The 16,414-nt window shown below is 44.3% G+C and overlaps 1 protein-coding gene across 1 annotated transcript in view; it reads left to right on the top strand.

The window, feature by feature from the left end:
• TENM4 (teneurin transmembrane protein 4) overlaps positions 1–16,414 on the top strand; it is a 451,821-nt gene that overhangs the window by 119,962 nt on the left and 315,445 nt on the right. Inside the window, 1 exon segment of the mRNA XM_037523044.2 lies at positions 15,656–15,865. Coding sequence (XP_037378941.1) covers positions 15,656–15,865 — 210 coding nt within the window.

Raw genomic sequence — 16,414 nt, 5'->3', positions numbered from 1 at the left:
ACTTGAATGCAATCACCCATCCTGCTTGTGGCTGTATGTTCCTGTTCATCAAACCCTCCTTCTCTCTCACATGTGCCACAATCATGGAGATATAAGAATTACCATCATTTAAAATTAAGCCAGATACTTCATAGTGATAAGTGTCAGTGCTTTCCAGAAAGCACTATTCATGGGAGGGGGCTTTTCTGGGAAATACATGTTCTTGGGCATCAGACAGATATGGTTCCAGTGCAGCTTCTATGAGTCATGCTATAAATGTAACCTTAGGTACATTTATTTAGGCCCATGCTATGTAACTTTAGGTACATTATTTAATTTCTCTGGTCTATCTATAAAATAGGGGCAATAATGCCTCTGCACAGGTAAAATTAGAGAGTAAGTGCCTGAAGCACAGAGCAACCAGTGAACTAGTGACAACAGTAAAATGATAAGAGTTTATGTTGTGCCAGGCACTGTCACACCCAGCTCTTTTGTTCCCACACAACCTACGGTGGTAGGAGGTGTTATCATTATCCATATCCTACAAGGAAAGGAACCTAGGCCAGGGGATGAGAAATGTGCCCAAGGCTGCACAGCTGACTGGTAGCACAACTGGGGAGCAAATTCAGGCTCCACATTTTACCACACAGCTGGCTGCCCCGCATTACTGTTAGCATTTTTGATGTGCGGGACACACCATGCTCTGCCAGCTGCCAGCTCTGCCACTGCCTCCTGGCAGGCCCTTGTGCTCATTCTGCCCTCTCCTGGTCTCTGTTTCCCAATTTCATGTGTGAACCTGCAGGTTGAGATCAGAGAACTCTGCTGCTTATAAACTTGATAGGAAAGTGATTAGGAGCTCAATCTGAGGCGGGAGTGGGCACCCGTGGCCACCTCTTAGCTCTCCTGTTCCTAGCCAGTCACATGACCTTAGCCAAGTGGATTGTCCACTCTAAGTCCAAATTTCCTCGGCTCCAATGGGGGCAATACAAGTCCCTATCTCATAAGATTGTTGGAGGATCAAAATCGATGCTTGTCTTGACACAGCTTGATACAATGTCTGACAAAGAGAAAGTTCCCAGTCAATGGTAGCTATTATTATCTTTTGGTTATTAATAAATCATCTTTCTCCTGCACAAAATTCCTCTAAGAGCAAAAGACAGTTATTTGGGCCCAAAGCAAAGCCTACGGGCAGTTTCTTTCAGAAAATCATAATGTAGCCTACAGAGTGTAGTCACTTAAATTTCTTCAGACTTCTCCTCTCTGCTCAACAGAGATAATAAAGAGAAATTCAGAGGGCTGATCTAAGGATTCGAGGGAATGGCATAAATTAGTATTGCTAGTATTTATGATTGCAGCTCTGAGAGCTTTCGAAGCATCCCATGTAGCGATGCTTCTCTTTTCCAGCTGGAGACTCAAAAAAGTTCAGTGAGTAAATTCAGGTGGGACATCGCAGTTGCCGCCAGGATGCTGGGTGGAAGGGTCCAGGGAAGAGGGGCAGAGGCTAAGGCTTTTATAGGATCTGAACCCTGTCTCTCTCCTACTTATCTCTTCTCCTTTAACATCACTTCCTGCTGGGAGGCACCACTGTGTCCCACAGCTTCATTCACTATGGCCTGCTCTTGTGTTCCTGCCCTCAGAGCGCTCTTCTGGGTTTGCTCAGCCACTACACTGGGAACAGCTCACATGCAGGCTTAACCCAACCTCACAGCCCTCCATCACTTCACTGGGGTGCTGGTTGGCGTCCCCTGTGGGGACATCCATTGAACCAGATCTGGTTGGCGGAAAGATTCTTGACCTTATTCCCCAAGTGGGTGGCACTGCCCCGCTCTGACTAGCCCAGAGACCTGTGACAAATTGCACAGAACCAGTCACTCATCCAGCCTCACAGACCACTGGGCCCAGTGGCTGTGGAATATAGGAACACCCCCAATGTGTTTCCCACCCTGCAGGCCTCGTTCTTTCACCTCATTTCCCCAGGTGTGTGAAATCCAATCAAGTGTGGTCAGCATCTTGAGGACTTGTAGCCTCCATATAGACAATACATTGCCGTTGTTTTAGGTCCAGCTTGTGGTATTGGCTAGGGCAGCCCTAAGAAACTAAACCAACCCGCGGGAATTTTGCATGATTCTGTTCCCCACCGTGTCCCCGGCAACCAGCGGAAGGCCCAAGACCTGGTGGTGCCTGAGTTAAAACTGTGTGAACAAACGATGCTTGCTGGGAAGGAGATGTTGGAAAGTGTGTGTCAAGTGCTTGGCCCAGTAGTTGCTATGCAGAAGGTATAGCTGACTCTTGAACAGCACAGGTTCGCACTGTGCAGGGCCACTTGTGCAAGGACTTTCTTGTAAACAGCATAACTTATAGTATCAATGCATAATAATACAATACAATGTTGTCAATGTATTTTCTCTTCCTTATGATTTTCTCAGTACTTTCTTTTCATCAGAATACAGTATATAATACGTATGACATGCAGTATATGTGTCAGTCACCTTTTTATGTTATCCATAAGGCTTCCAGTCAACAGCAGGCCATTAATAGTTAAGTTTGGGGGAGTCAAGTTATAGGAAGATTTTCAGCTGTGTGGGAGTCAGCACCCCCAGTCCCTGGTGTTATGTGAGGGTCAGTTGTATTTGACAAATGTCTCTTGCTTTCCCTTCTCTTATCATCTCAAAGACTTCTTTCTGTACAGAGTAGGTTCCAAATAAAAGGCAAGCCTGTTTTTTCTTCTAATTTTTGCCTAAGTCCCCCTCTGGGCCCCTTGCTTTGAGAAACCCTCCCTCTGGGAAAGTTCAAGGCCTGAGGGAGACCCAGCCACTTGGGAGTAGATGTGGGCAGACATTTCCACTTGTCTGCTCTCCCCCTGACTGCTCTCTTAGATCTTTCAAAATCCACGGTGTGAGAATGCAGGAGTTTCTGGAAAGCTCAGTTCTTTTACTTACGCTTTCTCAAGAAAAGTTTCGCAAAGCTTTTTATTTATTTATTTTTTTTTTTGCTGTATTATTATTTTACATTCTTGTTTGTTTTCTCACAATACAGGCTCTCTCCCTTCAGGTGTGATCACCACAGTTCTCCCACTGCCAAAGCACCCACAGTCCTCCATCATAGTTCACAGAGCACACCTCCCTCTGTTTTCTCCTGGATACCTCAGAGCTATGGTCTGAGACAGTTTTAAAGTTTGCCTTTCTCTGATCCTTTGTTTGGTTTGTCTGTATTCCACCTATAAGTAAAATCATCCAGTATTTCTCTTTCCTCTTCTGGCTCACTTCACAGAGGATAATCCCTTCCATTTGCCTCATGCTTTCACAAGTGACATGAATTTATTTTTTGATCACTGAGTAGTATTCCATTGTGTGTGTGTGTGTGTGTGTGTGTGTGTGTGTATGAATCCCATTTTCTTGATACACTCATCTGTTTGGAGGCATTTAAGTTGTTTCCATATCCTGGCAAAGCTTTATGGAAATTTTTGGGGAGCAAGAGGCCCCGCACTGTGAGTAGAACAGGGAAAGCAGTTTAGAATCGGGGCATTTATGCAGGGAAGCTATTCCAGGAAAATGCCTCTCACCGCACCCTTACATTCACACCATAGGGCTTTCTGGTACTTTAAAAAATCTCTCTTTTTGAAATATAACAGATATCCAGAAAACAACATGATAAATATGCAAGTCTGACTTGACTTTGTATGGTTGTTTTTCCTAGTTAATTTTTGCACAGTTCATTGATTACACTAAACCTTGGCTTCCCCTTCAAGAGTCTGTGAAAGACAGAATAAATTTCTAGACAGAACTCTAGTTATACGCTTAGGTGACCTGTGTTGGATTCTTTGTTTGTTTTAAAGATTTATTTATTTATTTATACCAGAACTGGGGTACAGGCCAGATGCACGGGAGGGTGGGAGGATTCACCAGAGACAGAGTGGGAAACAGAACAGGCAGACTGATGAAAAACACTGCTGAGGGGAGCAGCGGGCAAGACAGGAGAGGTCTGCTGCACCATGTGGGACCGTCGCTGGCCAGCCGGGATAGAACCGGTGCTGCAGAGGCTGCAGACAGCTTCACAACGCTGCACTCAACTGCCTGAGCCACCAGGGGAGGCCCTGTGTTGGATTCTTAACTCCACACTCACTAGCAATGTGGCTTTACGCCAGTTAATTTCTTAATTTCCCCCTCCTGTGGCTGATGGGATTAGGGAATTAAATGAATATTCTTGTGTTTATTACTATTTTTCATTTGGATTATTTTAGTGGGATGAGTGTGGGCTTAGTTAGGATCCATCAGAACAATTCTGGAGCCTAACCTTGCATCCACCAGCTGGGTGACCTTGAGCAGGCTCTCTTTGAGCCCCAAATTCTACATCTGTTATTTGTGTTCTTCCTTTGTCTTGGGCCCTGAATTCTGCAGCTGTGTAAATTGAGTGGGGGAAAGAAAAAAAATATATATGTACCCACATATATATGAAAAATTTTTTAACCCAGGAAATAATAAATGACTTTGAAAACAGCTGTTTGGAAGCATTTTCTTAATCAAATCTCAGCGCAGATGTGCAAACTTAAGTCTTCCTTTTGAACAAAGAACTCTTAACCACAGATTGTTCAAGACCAGCCCTAATTTAATGTGGCTTCTTGGTCACATTTAGCAGCAGATTTTGACAGAGATAGTCCAACCTTGTGCCTTCCCTCTCCCCCCCTTCATATCTCATGATAAGTGAACTTTCTATCAGGTCCAATTAGAGCCTCTGGAGGCCTACATGGATCATCTCACCTCCCTATGGAGGTAGCTCCTGGGAAGTGTGAAAAGATGCTGGGTAAAACTTGAGGTTGCAGCTGACAATTGGAGTTTCGTGGGCCTCCCATTCCCCTTGCACTTCCCCTCCCCCCAACACCTTCCTCACCTCTTGGTCTCTTGTCTGGAATTAAATAATGTGTTCTGCTTCTTTCACCTGTGACACGGGTTTCCCCTGCTGGTCTTAGCTGTGGGTCTCCAGTACCCTCTCCAGTGAGCCTGCCTTGTGGCACCACTGGGGTTGATATTAAAGGGCCTGTGGGGGGAAATCATCACTATTGAGCACCTGCTGTATGCCAGGCCCATGGTAGGCCCCAGGCATGCCAATTTTTACTTATTTAGTCTTCTTGAGACCCCTGGAAGACAGGCCCAGATCTTGGGGATCCTGAGGCTCTCAAAGGTGAAGCAACCTGCCAGAAGTCACAATGACCAGTTGCAAAGATAGATCTTACTTACTGCCCCTCTCCCGGGTTTGAGTACCCTAAGCCCCTTATCAGTTGTAGGTCCCTACAAAGTCACACACCTCTCCTAAACTCAGTTTTTCTATCTGGAAAATGGGTGTGCTGGTCATTATCTTCTGTGGGTATAGCATGCAACAAATAAGATCATGGATGTAAAAATCCTGTATAAACAAACTATAAAGTAAACATTGTTTTATTACTATCTCAAGTTAAAACCAACTCCAGCATGTATTGGGTACCCACTCTTTATGAAATCACTGTGTGGGCTGCAGACATATGGAGATAAATAAGACCAGTCCCTGCCCTCAGGGACTCACTAATAAGAACACATAGGCATAGTGACCTTTAGTTTGCAATATTTGCACAGCTGTAACCTGGACCCTGGAAACCTCTCAAAGCTCATTTCCTAGCACCCTCCTTCTTACTATACTAGTTTCCTTGCTGTCCCTCAAATGAACTTGATCCGCTGGAGAGACTTTGCTGTTGCCAGTCTCTCTGTCTGAAAAGCTCTTCTCCAGGTGTTTGTGTGACTCACTCCTTCACTTTTTCAGGTCCCTGCTTAAGTGTCATCTACTCCAAAAGGCCTTCCCTGGCCACCTTACTTAAACTAGCACACCCACCCCATCACTCCTGATCTCTTATTGCACTTATTTTTTCTTTATAACATCTATCACCACTTGATCCTATTCTGTACAAGCATTAGCTTATTGTTTGTTGATTTTTCTCCTCCCTGGAATGTAAGCTTCTGAGGGCAAGTCTTTGTCTTCCTTGCCTGTCAGTGATGCTTACAACAGTGCCACACACAAGACAAATATTTGATGACAGACTCACTCATCTTTACCACTCAATGATAAAAAGGCAACTCGATTTTAAAATAAGGATCTGAATAGACATTTCTTCAATGAAGATATGCAAATGTCCAATAAGCACATGAGACATCAGCATCATTAGTGACCAGGAAATGCAAACCAAAACTACAATGAGATACCACTTCACACCCACTGAAATGTCTATAATCAAAAAGTCAGATAGTAAAAACTGTTTGCAAAGATGTGGAAAAAATGGAACCTGTAAACACTGCTAGCTAGTGAGACTATAAATTGGTGCAGGGAGGGGCCTCTCTGGTGGCACAAGGGGTTAAGACGCAACCTATGAAGCTGTCTGCAGCCACTGCAGCACAAGTTCCATTCCCAGCCAGGGAGCAACGCACATGGCTCAACAGACCTCTCCTGACTTGCCCGCTGCTCCCCTCAACAGTGTATTTCAGTCAGTCTGCCTGTTCTGTTCCCCGCTCTGTTGCTGGTGAATCTCCTCACCACCTACACCTCTGGCCTGTACCCCAGTTCTTGTATGCATAAATAAATCTTTAAAAAAATAAATAAATTGGTGCAGGGAAACAACCCAGTAATCCCTCAAAAGCATGAACAGAGTCACCGTATGATCCAGAAATTCCACTTTGTATGTACCCAAAAGAAATCCATCCACATAAAAACTTGCAGTCAGATGTTTGTAGCAGAATTATTCAGAATAGCCAAAAAAGTTGAAACAGCCCAAATTTCCATCAGCTGATGAATGGATAAACTAAACATATATCTGTACAGTGCAATATCATGAAGTAATACAGTCCTGATATGTTACAACATGGATGAAGCTTGAAAATCTTAGATTGAATGAAATAAGCCAGTGGCCAAAAAGCCCTTATTATGAGTCCACTTATATAAAATGTCCAGAATAGGCACGTCTATATAGAATGAAAATAGATTAGTGATTGTCCAGGACTGCAGTGTGTAAGAAGGAACTAGAGAATGATGGTTATTGAGTATGGGGTTTCTTTTGGGGTAATTAGAATATTCTATAATTGGTTGTAATGATGGTTGTGCTACTCTGTGAATATACTAAAAACCATTGAACTGTCCACTTTAGATGGGTGACTTGTGAATATGCTGTCTTTACCAATAAAAGCTAATGAATGTCTTGTTTTGATTTCCTATGTCAAATAAGCAGGCTAGTAGATCGGCCAACTCCATGTGAAGTCTAAAGGGACCTCGGCATCCTCTTCTTAGTATTGAAGTGAAAGGTATACCAGGAGCCGGACTTCCCCAGGCAGACAGGTGAAAGCAGATCTCCTTCCCGGTGGCTGCTTTAAACATAAATAAATAAGGCCCTGGGAAGCCTATGAGGAGGAGATCAAATGAGCTGAGCCTGAGAAATTTACTGAGTCCTGTTTTCCAGAGACCATTTTCCCAACATAAGTCACAGAGACAGATGGCCCCAGACCTACTTCTGAAAATAACCACTGTCAAGGAGAGCAGACTTGACTTAGCGCAAGTAAGACTCACACATTTAATCGGCAGGATAAGAAGGCGAGTTGGGACTCAGGAGCCTGCAGCTCTGCTGAGCTCATCCCATTAGGGACCAAAACAGAAGCTGTTTGCTGCCTTTCTGTGTATGTGTTGTCTTTTTAAAATAACTTTTATTGTTTTTTAAAAATCTCGTTATCACATTTGTTCCTTGGGAAAATATAAAGAAAAACTAAAATTCAGTCTTAATTCTCCTCTCCTAAGGTAACGAGACTAACGGATTACACACACACAGATTTAAACAACTGTCAGAATTTTTATACCGTTTTCCATCATGCTTTTTTAATATCCTGTTTCTCACCTTCCTAAACATTCTTTTGAATATGGCTTATGTAATGTTCATATTGGCATTGTCCTGATGTACCTCAATTTACATAATAGGCACTTAACATTATCACTTTAGGATGTTTTCCCCCTTTAACACTATTTAAATGTTTTACTTTTTGCAATTACAAATGCTGTTGTGATGAATAGCTTTGTAAGTGAATCTTTTCAAAAGTCATGATTATATTCTTGGGTCGATTCCTAGAAGTGGAATTGCTCAGTTCACATTTTAAAAGTCAAGTTTATACCAGTTTGTGCTAACAGTAACAGTGGTATTTGTATTTACAACCAACAACTATTTTAGCACCCACCAGATGCCAGATATTTTCACATTTATTATTTAATTTCCCTTGAAGTTTTCCTATGTATTGTTTAACTTTCTCTTAAAGTTTTAAACATATAAAAAGAAATAAATGTGCTCATTGTTATAAAATATTGAAGATACAAAATTACATTTAAAAATTAAAAATTGTCCGTATCATTGATAAGCACCATTAAAGGCTAATTTTCAATGAGTCATTTTTCCTATATATTTACACAAATTCATTCATTCTATAAATGTTTTATGAGCGCTCCTGTGCCAAGGGAACATGACTTCCATTATACTGAAATCATTTGTATCCTGCATTTTTTCCCCATATTCTCCTTTAATCCTCAGAACAACCCCTTGAGGCATGGACTGTTATTCCTATTTTGTAGAATGCTGGATCACAGTAGAACCAACTATTCTTGTCCAACTCCCTCACGGGGCTGGCTAAGACCAGAGAGGTCAGAGGACTTGCCCATGACCCTAAGCATGTCATTGACCTGCATCCAGATCTCTTGACCCCTGTCTAGAGCAGAAGATCACAGCTTCTGATGGGGAACCAATCTTTACAAATGCCCTAAAACAGGGTGGTGATATAATTGTCCATATTGGGACATTTTTAGAGGGAAAATGGGGTTATCCTTATGTATGAAGGGTAATATAAAAATTGGAACTGTAACTGACAAACCAGAGTGTGTCATCCTTCTATGCGCTCTAATTTCAGAGTTCTAGCACTTTGAGATGCTTTTCAGGAGGGAATTCCTGTCCATTACAAATTACTATGGGAACCAGTTTGGCAAACCTTTTTCTGAGCTGAGACTGTGCCAAGACACAGAGATGGACAGTTTGTGGTCCCTGTGGACAGGCTGGGCTGTACAAGCAGAGCCGTGAACGTAGCTTACTCCCAAGCAGGAGCTGGAATTCATCCTGTTCCATAGCAGAGGATCCAGTTTTCCTCAATGCCCCATCCTTTGCTCAGAACTGAAGATGATTTTCCCTGTTCAGTGAAGCAACTGGCTGCTCTGTTAAGAGGAAATAGATATGAGATTGGCACATGAGAAAACAAGGAATGCATTTATTTTTAAGTGTAGAGACTTTAGAAAGGGGAGTGAGGCGCTCAAGTGCAACCAGCCCCCCCCAGGCAGGACACATCGTCACCAATTTCATGGAGATGAGAAACCTGTGCAGGTCTAGGACTTTCTGTTGGTTTTCTGTAGGTGTCATCTATTGATTAATTGCTGTGTAGTGGGCACTATGCTAAGTGTTTTATCTACAGGCTCCTAAAGTACAGGGCTGCCAGGTAAAAGGTTATCAAGAGGCTCTTCTGATAATCCTAGAAACACCTGGAAAGAAAGTTCATTCATGCAGCACGTAGCTGGTGAGCTGGTTTGAGGGGCCTCACACCTCCCCAATGTGTAAATAGGACTTTTCCCCTCCTGGAACCAATATGAGGTTTAATGTAGATCACTAAGATCTAGTTTGGGTGTTTGGATGGCTTTCTCTGGACTGCTGAGAAAAGTATAAACAAGTACATTTTGTGCATGGTGTTTTTTTCTTTAACACAGGAATAAACTTGCCCAACAGCTAGCTCTTCACGCTTTAGTCTCATAGTATGTTCTGTATATTTAGTCTCATGGTATACTCAGAATCCAAAATGCTAGAAGGCCCATCCTTGAGAACTAGCTTGCCGTAATTCTACATTTCAAATGCTAAATCAAGCCATCATCAGTTTACACAAAAGTCTGAGTAACTGAAATTCTTTCTGCACATCTCAGATCCTCCTGTCTGATGTTCTTTTCATACATCATGGTCACCTCACTAACACTCCTGCTCTTTTTATGACACCGGTGAGTAATGCATATTGATAGAGATGTCACTGGCAGGTTTGGAGATCCGTCATTAGTTATCCCCTCAACCCTCCCTGTTCTTACTATGAAAGAACCCCAGCTAGAGGGGTGGGAGAGGAGATCAATATGGGCTGAGCTCTTACCATGAGCCTGCTGGGCACCTTACAAGCTAATGTCAATCCCTTCGACAACGCTGCTGTGGGTATTAGCACTGTGCTTTTCAAAGAAAACTGAGACAGGTAAAGGGACTCATCAAGGTTACACAGTCAGTGTAATGCTGGGCTTTGATCCTGGGTTTGTGGAAATAGAAGCCTGCATTCTTCCCACTTCGGATGTGTTTCAGCTGACGGACCGGACTCTCCTTTTCCCTCCCCCAAACCAGGGCTGATAAAATTAATTCTCACCGCCCAATGGAAATAGCATTACCGTTAAGGGTTCTCACCCAGGTCCTGTGCCTTACTTCACTAAGCCTCCATTTCTTTTTTTTTTTTTTTTTTTTTTAAGATTTATTTATTTATACAAGCACTGGGTACAGTCAGAAGCGCGGGAGGGTGAGAGAATTCACCAGAACCAGAGCACGGAGCAGAGCAGGCAGAAGGACCGAAGTACACTGCTGAGGGGAGCAGCGGGTGGCAGGAGAGGTCTGCGTGCCATGTGGGACCCTCCTCCGGTGGCCGGGGAGCAGCCGGGGATCGAACTGGCGCTGCAGAGGCTGCAGGCAGCTTCGCAACCCAGTGCTCAACCACCGCGCCACCAGGGAGGACCTAAGCCTCCATTTCTTGACCTTGCAATAGGGATGAATTTTCCTCCCTTTAGAGTTGTGCTGAGGAAAAGATCTCATCAAGCATCTGGTCTGGTTCCTGGGCTCCAGATGTAGCTCTGCAAATGTTGTCCCTGCTCCCACCGTGCCCCCAAACTCTGTGTCTGCATTCTCTTGATTTGTTTCCTTCTTTTTCCATCCTTATCTACTAGAAACCAGATAAGCTAGGCTCCTCTAAAGAATCTTGAATGGCTTCCCCCTTCACTGGCCCCCATAGTTGTTGAGGCAAGGTATGGGGAGGTTTGTTCAGCCCATCTGCTTTATGGTGGACACAGTAGAAAATTGTAGCACACTGGGTTCCCTTCAATTGATGACCAGAATACAAGGGGAAGACAACCCTCAACCCTTGTGGTTCCGGGCGTTAGGCATTCTTCTGTGCCTCCATGAGTGTGCCTCTCAGCCCCACCCAAAAGGCATGCCCAGATCATGTGGGCATTCATTGTCCTGGCTGAACTGAGCCAATGAGAAAGGAGATGTGGGTGACTGAGCAGAGACCTTCAGCCTTTCTAAAGAGCAGATTCTTCTAAAACACAGTCCTAGTCTTATCACCTCACAGAAAACTTCCCTGGCTCCTCAGTTTTCCTAGTGTTCAAGGCCTAAACCTACTCTTCAGAGACACATTTCTCACTTTTCACTTTACATAGGTCTTTCATACCATAATCAAGGTATTCTCCTTCGCTCCCCCTTCCTCCTTTCTTCATTTCACAAATATTTACTAGTGCTTTCTATATCCCAGACACTGTGCTAGGCACTGGTGAATCTGGTCATGGATAAGCTAGGCTACTGGGCAGACACACAAATAAACAGTGCATTGTGAGCAGTGTTGCCACTGGGAAAGTATGGCTTGCTGTGGGAGCTCAGGAGGAGTGCCAAACCAAGGTTTGAAGCATCTGGGAAGTCTTCCTGGAGGAGGTGACCAGGAGGTTAAGCCCTAAGACTGGGTGGTAACTAGTGAGACACAGAAGGAAGTATTGATGAAGAAAAAGGAAGAAGAAAGAGAAGAATCAATATGTGCAAAAGTTCAGAGGCAAACTATAGTTGTGCTCCACGGGGTGCCATTCAAAGAGATTCCCTGCAAATGATGCCCTGAACACGTGCAACTTAGACAAAAGAGAGAGCAGTAAGTTTCTGGAAATGGAGAACAGGCCAACATGTCTCAACAAATCTTAACAAACTACTGAGAAGTGAATGGTAACACATGAAATTGAAGGGGTAAGCGGGGTGGGCAGGTAGCTGGAGACCAGATGAAGGATGAGAGCTTTAGGCCAGGGTACTCCTCCCTCTGCCATGATGCTCTCACCTTCCTCTTTATCTCTTCCCATTGAAATCTTCAATGGCTCCAGAAAGCCTCTCTCAGCTCCTTCAGCTGTAACGAGTCCCATCCTGGCCTCTGATCTCCTGTTCCTCCCTGTGACCCTCGCCCTCCACTCCCACTATCTGAGACAGTGACTCTCCCAGTGTGTATATCCCTCACCTTCCAGCCTGCAAGCGAGTATTTAGGAAATGTCTGTGGACTCAAACAGTGGGCGCTATACTTTTGCAGTCATCATTGCTCTTATACAAAAAGAAAAGACAAAGTTAGTATCCCTCGCTTTACAGATACATGTTTATGACAGTGACATCTAACACGTGCTAGGTGTCTACTGGCTGCCACACACTTCTCAACATGTCACTTGTTTTAACTCTTAAGCTTCAGAGAAACCCTGGGGGTTCTTTTTATCTTTTTTTAATTTCCATTATACAGATGAGAATGTTGAGTTACAAATGATGATGTCATTGAGCTAGCAAGTAGTGGAATTAAAATTCAAATGGCGGCAGTCTGGTTTCAGAGCCCATACTCTTACTATTACCCTACCCTGTTTCTTTAGATGCTGAATTGGTATAGCAATGCTTCGTTATATGTGTTTTGAGCTCCCTTGTATTATATACATTATAAAACATAAAAAATAGATATTCAGAAGGGTGAGATAAAAAGTACTTTCTAATATTTTCTGGTACTCCAGGGGATGGGTGGAGGAGGTGACCAGGAGGTTAAGCCCTAAGACTGGGTGGGAACTAGTGAGTCACTAGGTCTGTGCCCCCCACTTTAGACAACTTAAGTAAAAATCTGCTAATAAGAGAAAGGGAAATAGCAGGTTTCCAGTAATATCAGTGCTTCACAGAAACCTCATGAGTCAGTATGGACGTACTCAAGCCATCCATTCGGTAGGGGCCGAATGTTCAGAGCCACTCCAGAGGCCTGAGGAGAGTCCCGGAGGTTGAGTGGAAGGAAGAAGAAACAGCCATGAGGTCTCGGAGGGCATGGTGCTGTTCAGCCCAGCCCAGGGTCTTTGAAGTTTGTGATAGAACAACTTTCTTAGTTCTGGAACTATTTCCTTCATAAAGCTTGACAGATTTGCTCAGGAAGAGGCTGTAACAAGCACTCTGGAACAGCACTCTGGAAGAAACATCTTGTTTCTTCAATTTTGTCTGAATTCTAACAAGTCAGCATGGTATGGTACTAGTTACCTCAAGCTCATCAGAAGCTGTGATTGGAGATTATAATATGTCTTTAGTTAATAAAAGATGAGGAAATGAATGTATATTTGTTTAATAAATGCAGCCTGATTGACAAAATCTTTCCAAAACTGGGACTGCAGAGGAAGCTGGATCATGAATGGGGTCCTTCGTGGGGTGGCTTCATTCACTTTTTTTTTTTTAAGATTTATGTATTTATTTATACAAGCACTGGGTACAGTCAGAAGCATGGGAGGGTGAGAGAATTTACCAGAGCGGGGAACAGAACAGGCAGATGGACCAAAATACACTGCTGAGGGGAGCTGCGGGCGCGGCAGGAGAGGTCTACTGCGCCAGCTTCATTCAATTTAATCAATACTTGGTGAGCACTGACCCTGGGCTCCTCCTTGCTCATGCTTCCTGTTCACATACAGCATCTCTAGTCCTCACAACAACTGTGCAAAAGAGGAGTGTTGCCCAGCTTTACAGCTGTGGAGCTAGCAGTAATTTTTCCAAGCTCCTACAACTACTAGGCGGTTAGGTTGTAATGCAAGCCCAATTCCATTGAATTCCAAAGCCCGTGCGAAGAATGCAGTGTACCCCAGGAACAAGCCTTGCAGATGTCTGCAAATATAGCGGGGCAGCCATGACATCAGAACTAAAGATACGATTAATTCAGAGAAAGCAATGATTGCTCCTGTAATGCTGAGTGGTCAATGATGTCAGGGAAGGTACTTACAAGGTAAACTGGGAACATTATTTTGGACAATTTTGAGATGAATCATACCCAGACTTTTAGGTAAAGAAAACCCGAGAGGGGAGGCGACCCAGAGCTTGTCCCATGGCCACTGATACGTGCTGTCAATTGCTCTAGCTGAATTTCTAATGCAAATCAACTCTATAAACACTGCAACTCTCTGAAATGTTGTCATCCGTGGTTAGGCTCAGGGGTTGACATGATCATGAACCTGCAAGATCCTGCAGGACTGGGTGACAGTGAACCAAACAAACTGAACTTGTGTGAAAAGACCACAAAAGTTGTTTTTTCCCAACAATCAGCAGCTCTCTCCGCCACCTCCCCTAGAGCCCGCCAAATCTTAGGCTGGCATGATGGGGCTGCCTTGTATTTCCTTCGGGTTAGTCTCATTGGAAAGCTAAATGGATCTGATTATTTCCTAAACCTTCTCTCAGTCAAGGTGGGAGAACAGAAGCAGCCCTGGAGTCAAGTGGATGCTTTGTCCTGTACTGTATACTTTTATATGTCGTGCTTATGCTCCCTCCTGTAGACAATGTACTGCACACGTGCCCAGAATAGCACTGCCACTGTCTGTCCTCCTTCCGAAGAGTTAGCAGTGTGCTCACAGAACTATAGAAAGCTGGAATTTTAGAATCACGGAACCCTGAAATAAGAAACTTGGATTCCAACACGCTGATTTATCGCATCTTGGAATTCCCAGAATGTTAGTGTCATAAATTTATAGAATCATTTCATCTGAAATTAGTAGAATCTAAGGATCCTCATATGTTAGATTCCTGGAATTTCCCTACCATGCAAATATTTATTTTGTGCCCACTGTGTGCCAGGCACGATGCCAAAATGGGGCAAAACAGAAGAGCAAAAAAAATGGCTGTTTCTTGCTCTCAGAGAATTTGCAAAGAATGCCAGAATCGAAGAATCTTAGAATGGTAGAATCTTAGAAAAGTAAAACATGAGTGTGCTGAAATCTTAGAATGCCAGTAGTAGAGGGGGGTCCTGGATCATTCTCTCCAGCTCTCACTCTACCCCTTATGAGGCCCAGAGCCTGTTCCAGGCATGTCGGATTAAAATCTCACTAATAAGAACATCATTTCAGTTCAGTGACATCATTTCAGTTCAGTGAAGAAAGGCCAACTTGCTGAGTCTCAGCAATCACCCAACGTGACTGCTCCCAGGGGCAGCTGTTGGATAAGACAGCCCAGGCTTTATCAGGACTAGATCCCAGGTTTCCAGCCTCTCTCAGGGAACAAGCAAAGCAGGAGAGGCTTCCCGTGTGTTTCCTAGCTACCCTCTTTGCAACCAGTGCACACCCCTGCACCGAGGCCTCTTCAGAAGGAGTTTACACCAACTTTCTTGGCGGAGCCCCCAGCCCCGCCCCCAGCCCACGTGTGCAGCACATCGTCCGGTGTTGGAAGCCCCGTCCCCCTGTTAATGCGTGTTTTATTTTGCTCCCTCCCCCTCCCCGTGTGCCTCAAAACCAATTTTCATTATTTTTTTCTGTCTGTGTTTGTCTTTGTGGTTCGCAGGTGCTCCCTTGCATTGTTCATCCGCTTCATCAACCCCTATTGAGCGGTCCCCCTCCCCGCCCCCCTCCCCTCCGGCCAATGAGAGCCAGAGGCGGTTGCTAGGCAACGGTGTGGCCCAGCCAACCCCGGACTCAGACTCTGAAGAAGAGTTTGTCCCTAATTCATTCTTAGTTAAAAGTGGCTCCGCCAGCCTGGGGGTCGCGGCGAACGGTAAGTCCCTCTCTCTTCCTAACTTTCGTGGGAGGTGGTTTGTTGTGTTGTTGTTTTTTTTTTTCTACGTTGGCGATGCTGGTTAATCTGCCTGTTTGGGCCGTTTGCAGGGGCAGAGGGGCCTGGTGCATGGGGGGCTAGGGGTTGTCGGGGGACCTGGCGAAATTCTGAGGCTCAGGCAGCCCAGCTCCTGCCCCCAGAGCCCGATTGGATATGCAGTGTTGGGGGGATGCTCCCCCAGCCCCATCACTGAGGTGGGGTAGGCAGAGCTGCTCCAACATATATGCACAAGCACACAGACAAGAGGGAGACAGAAACATCAGGTAGAGACAGAGACAGGTGAAGCTACAGAGGCAAAGATCCACTCGAAAAGGAAAGAAAGAAAAGAAAAGAAAAAGAAAAAAGAAAGAAAAAAAAAGAAAGAAAGAAAAAGGTTAAAACAAAACCCATCGGTTGACCACTTCCTCTGTGCCAGGGACTATGCCAACCTCTGTCGCCTGCTGCTTTACAATCCTCCTCACAATCCTGCCTAAGCAGCCAGTATTACAG

Source organism: Talpa occidentalis, unplaced genomic scaffold, assembly GCF_014898055.3.
Source record: "Talpa occidentalis isolate TD23 unplaced genomic scaffold, MPIMG_talOcc4v2.1 talOcc4.3, whole genome shotgun sequence".
In the NCBI taxonomy this organism is placed as follows: Eukaryota; Metazoa; Chordata; class Mammalia; order Eulipotyphla; family Talpidae; genus Talpa; species Talpa occidentalis.
Note: the sequence above shows the minus strand (reverse complement) of the source record. Positions and strands in the feature narration are given on the sequence as shown.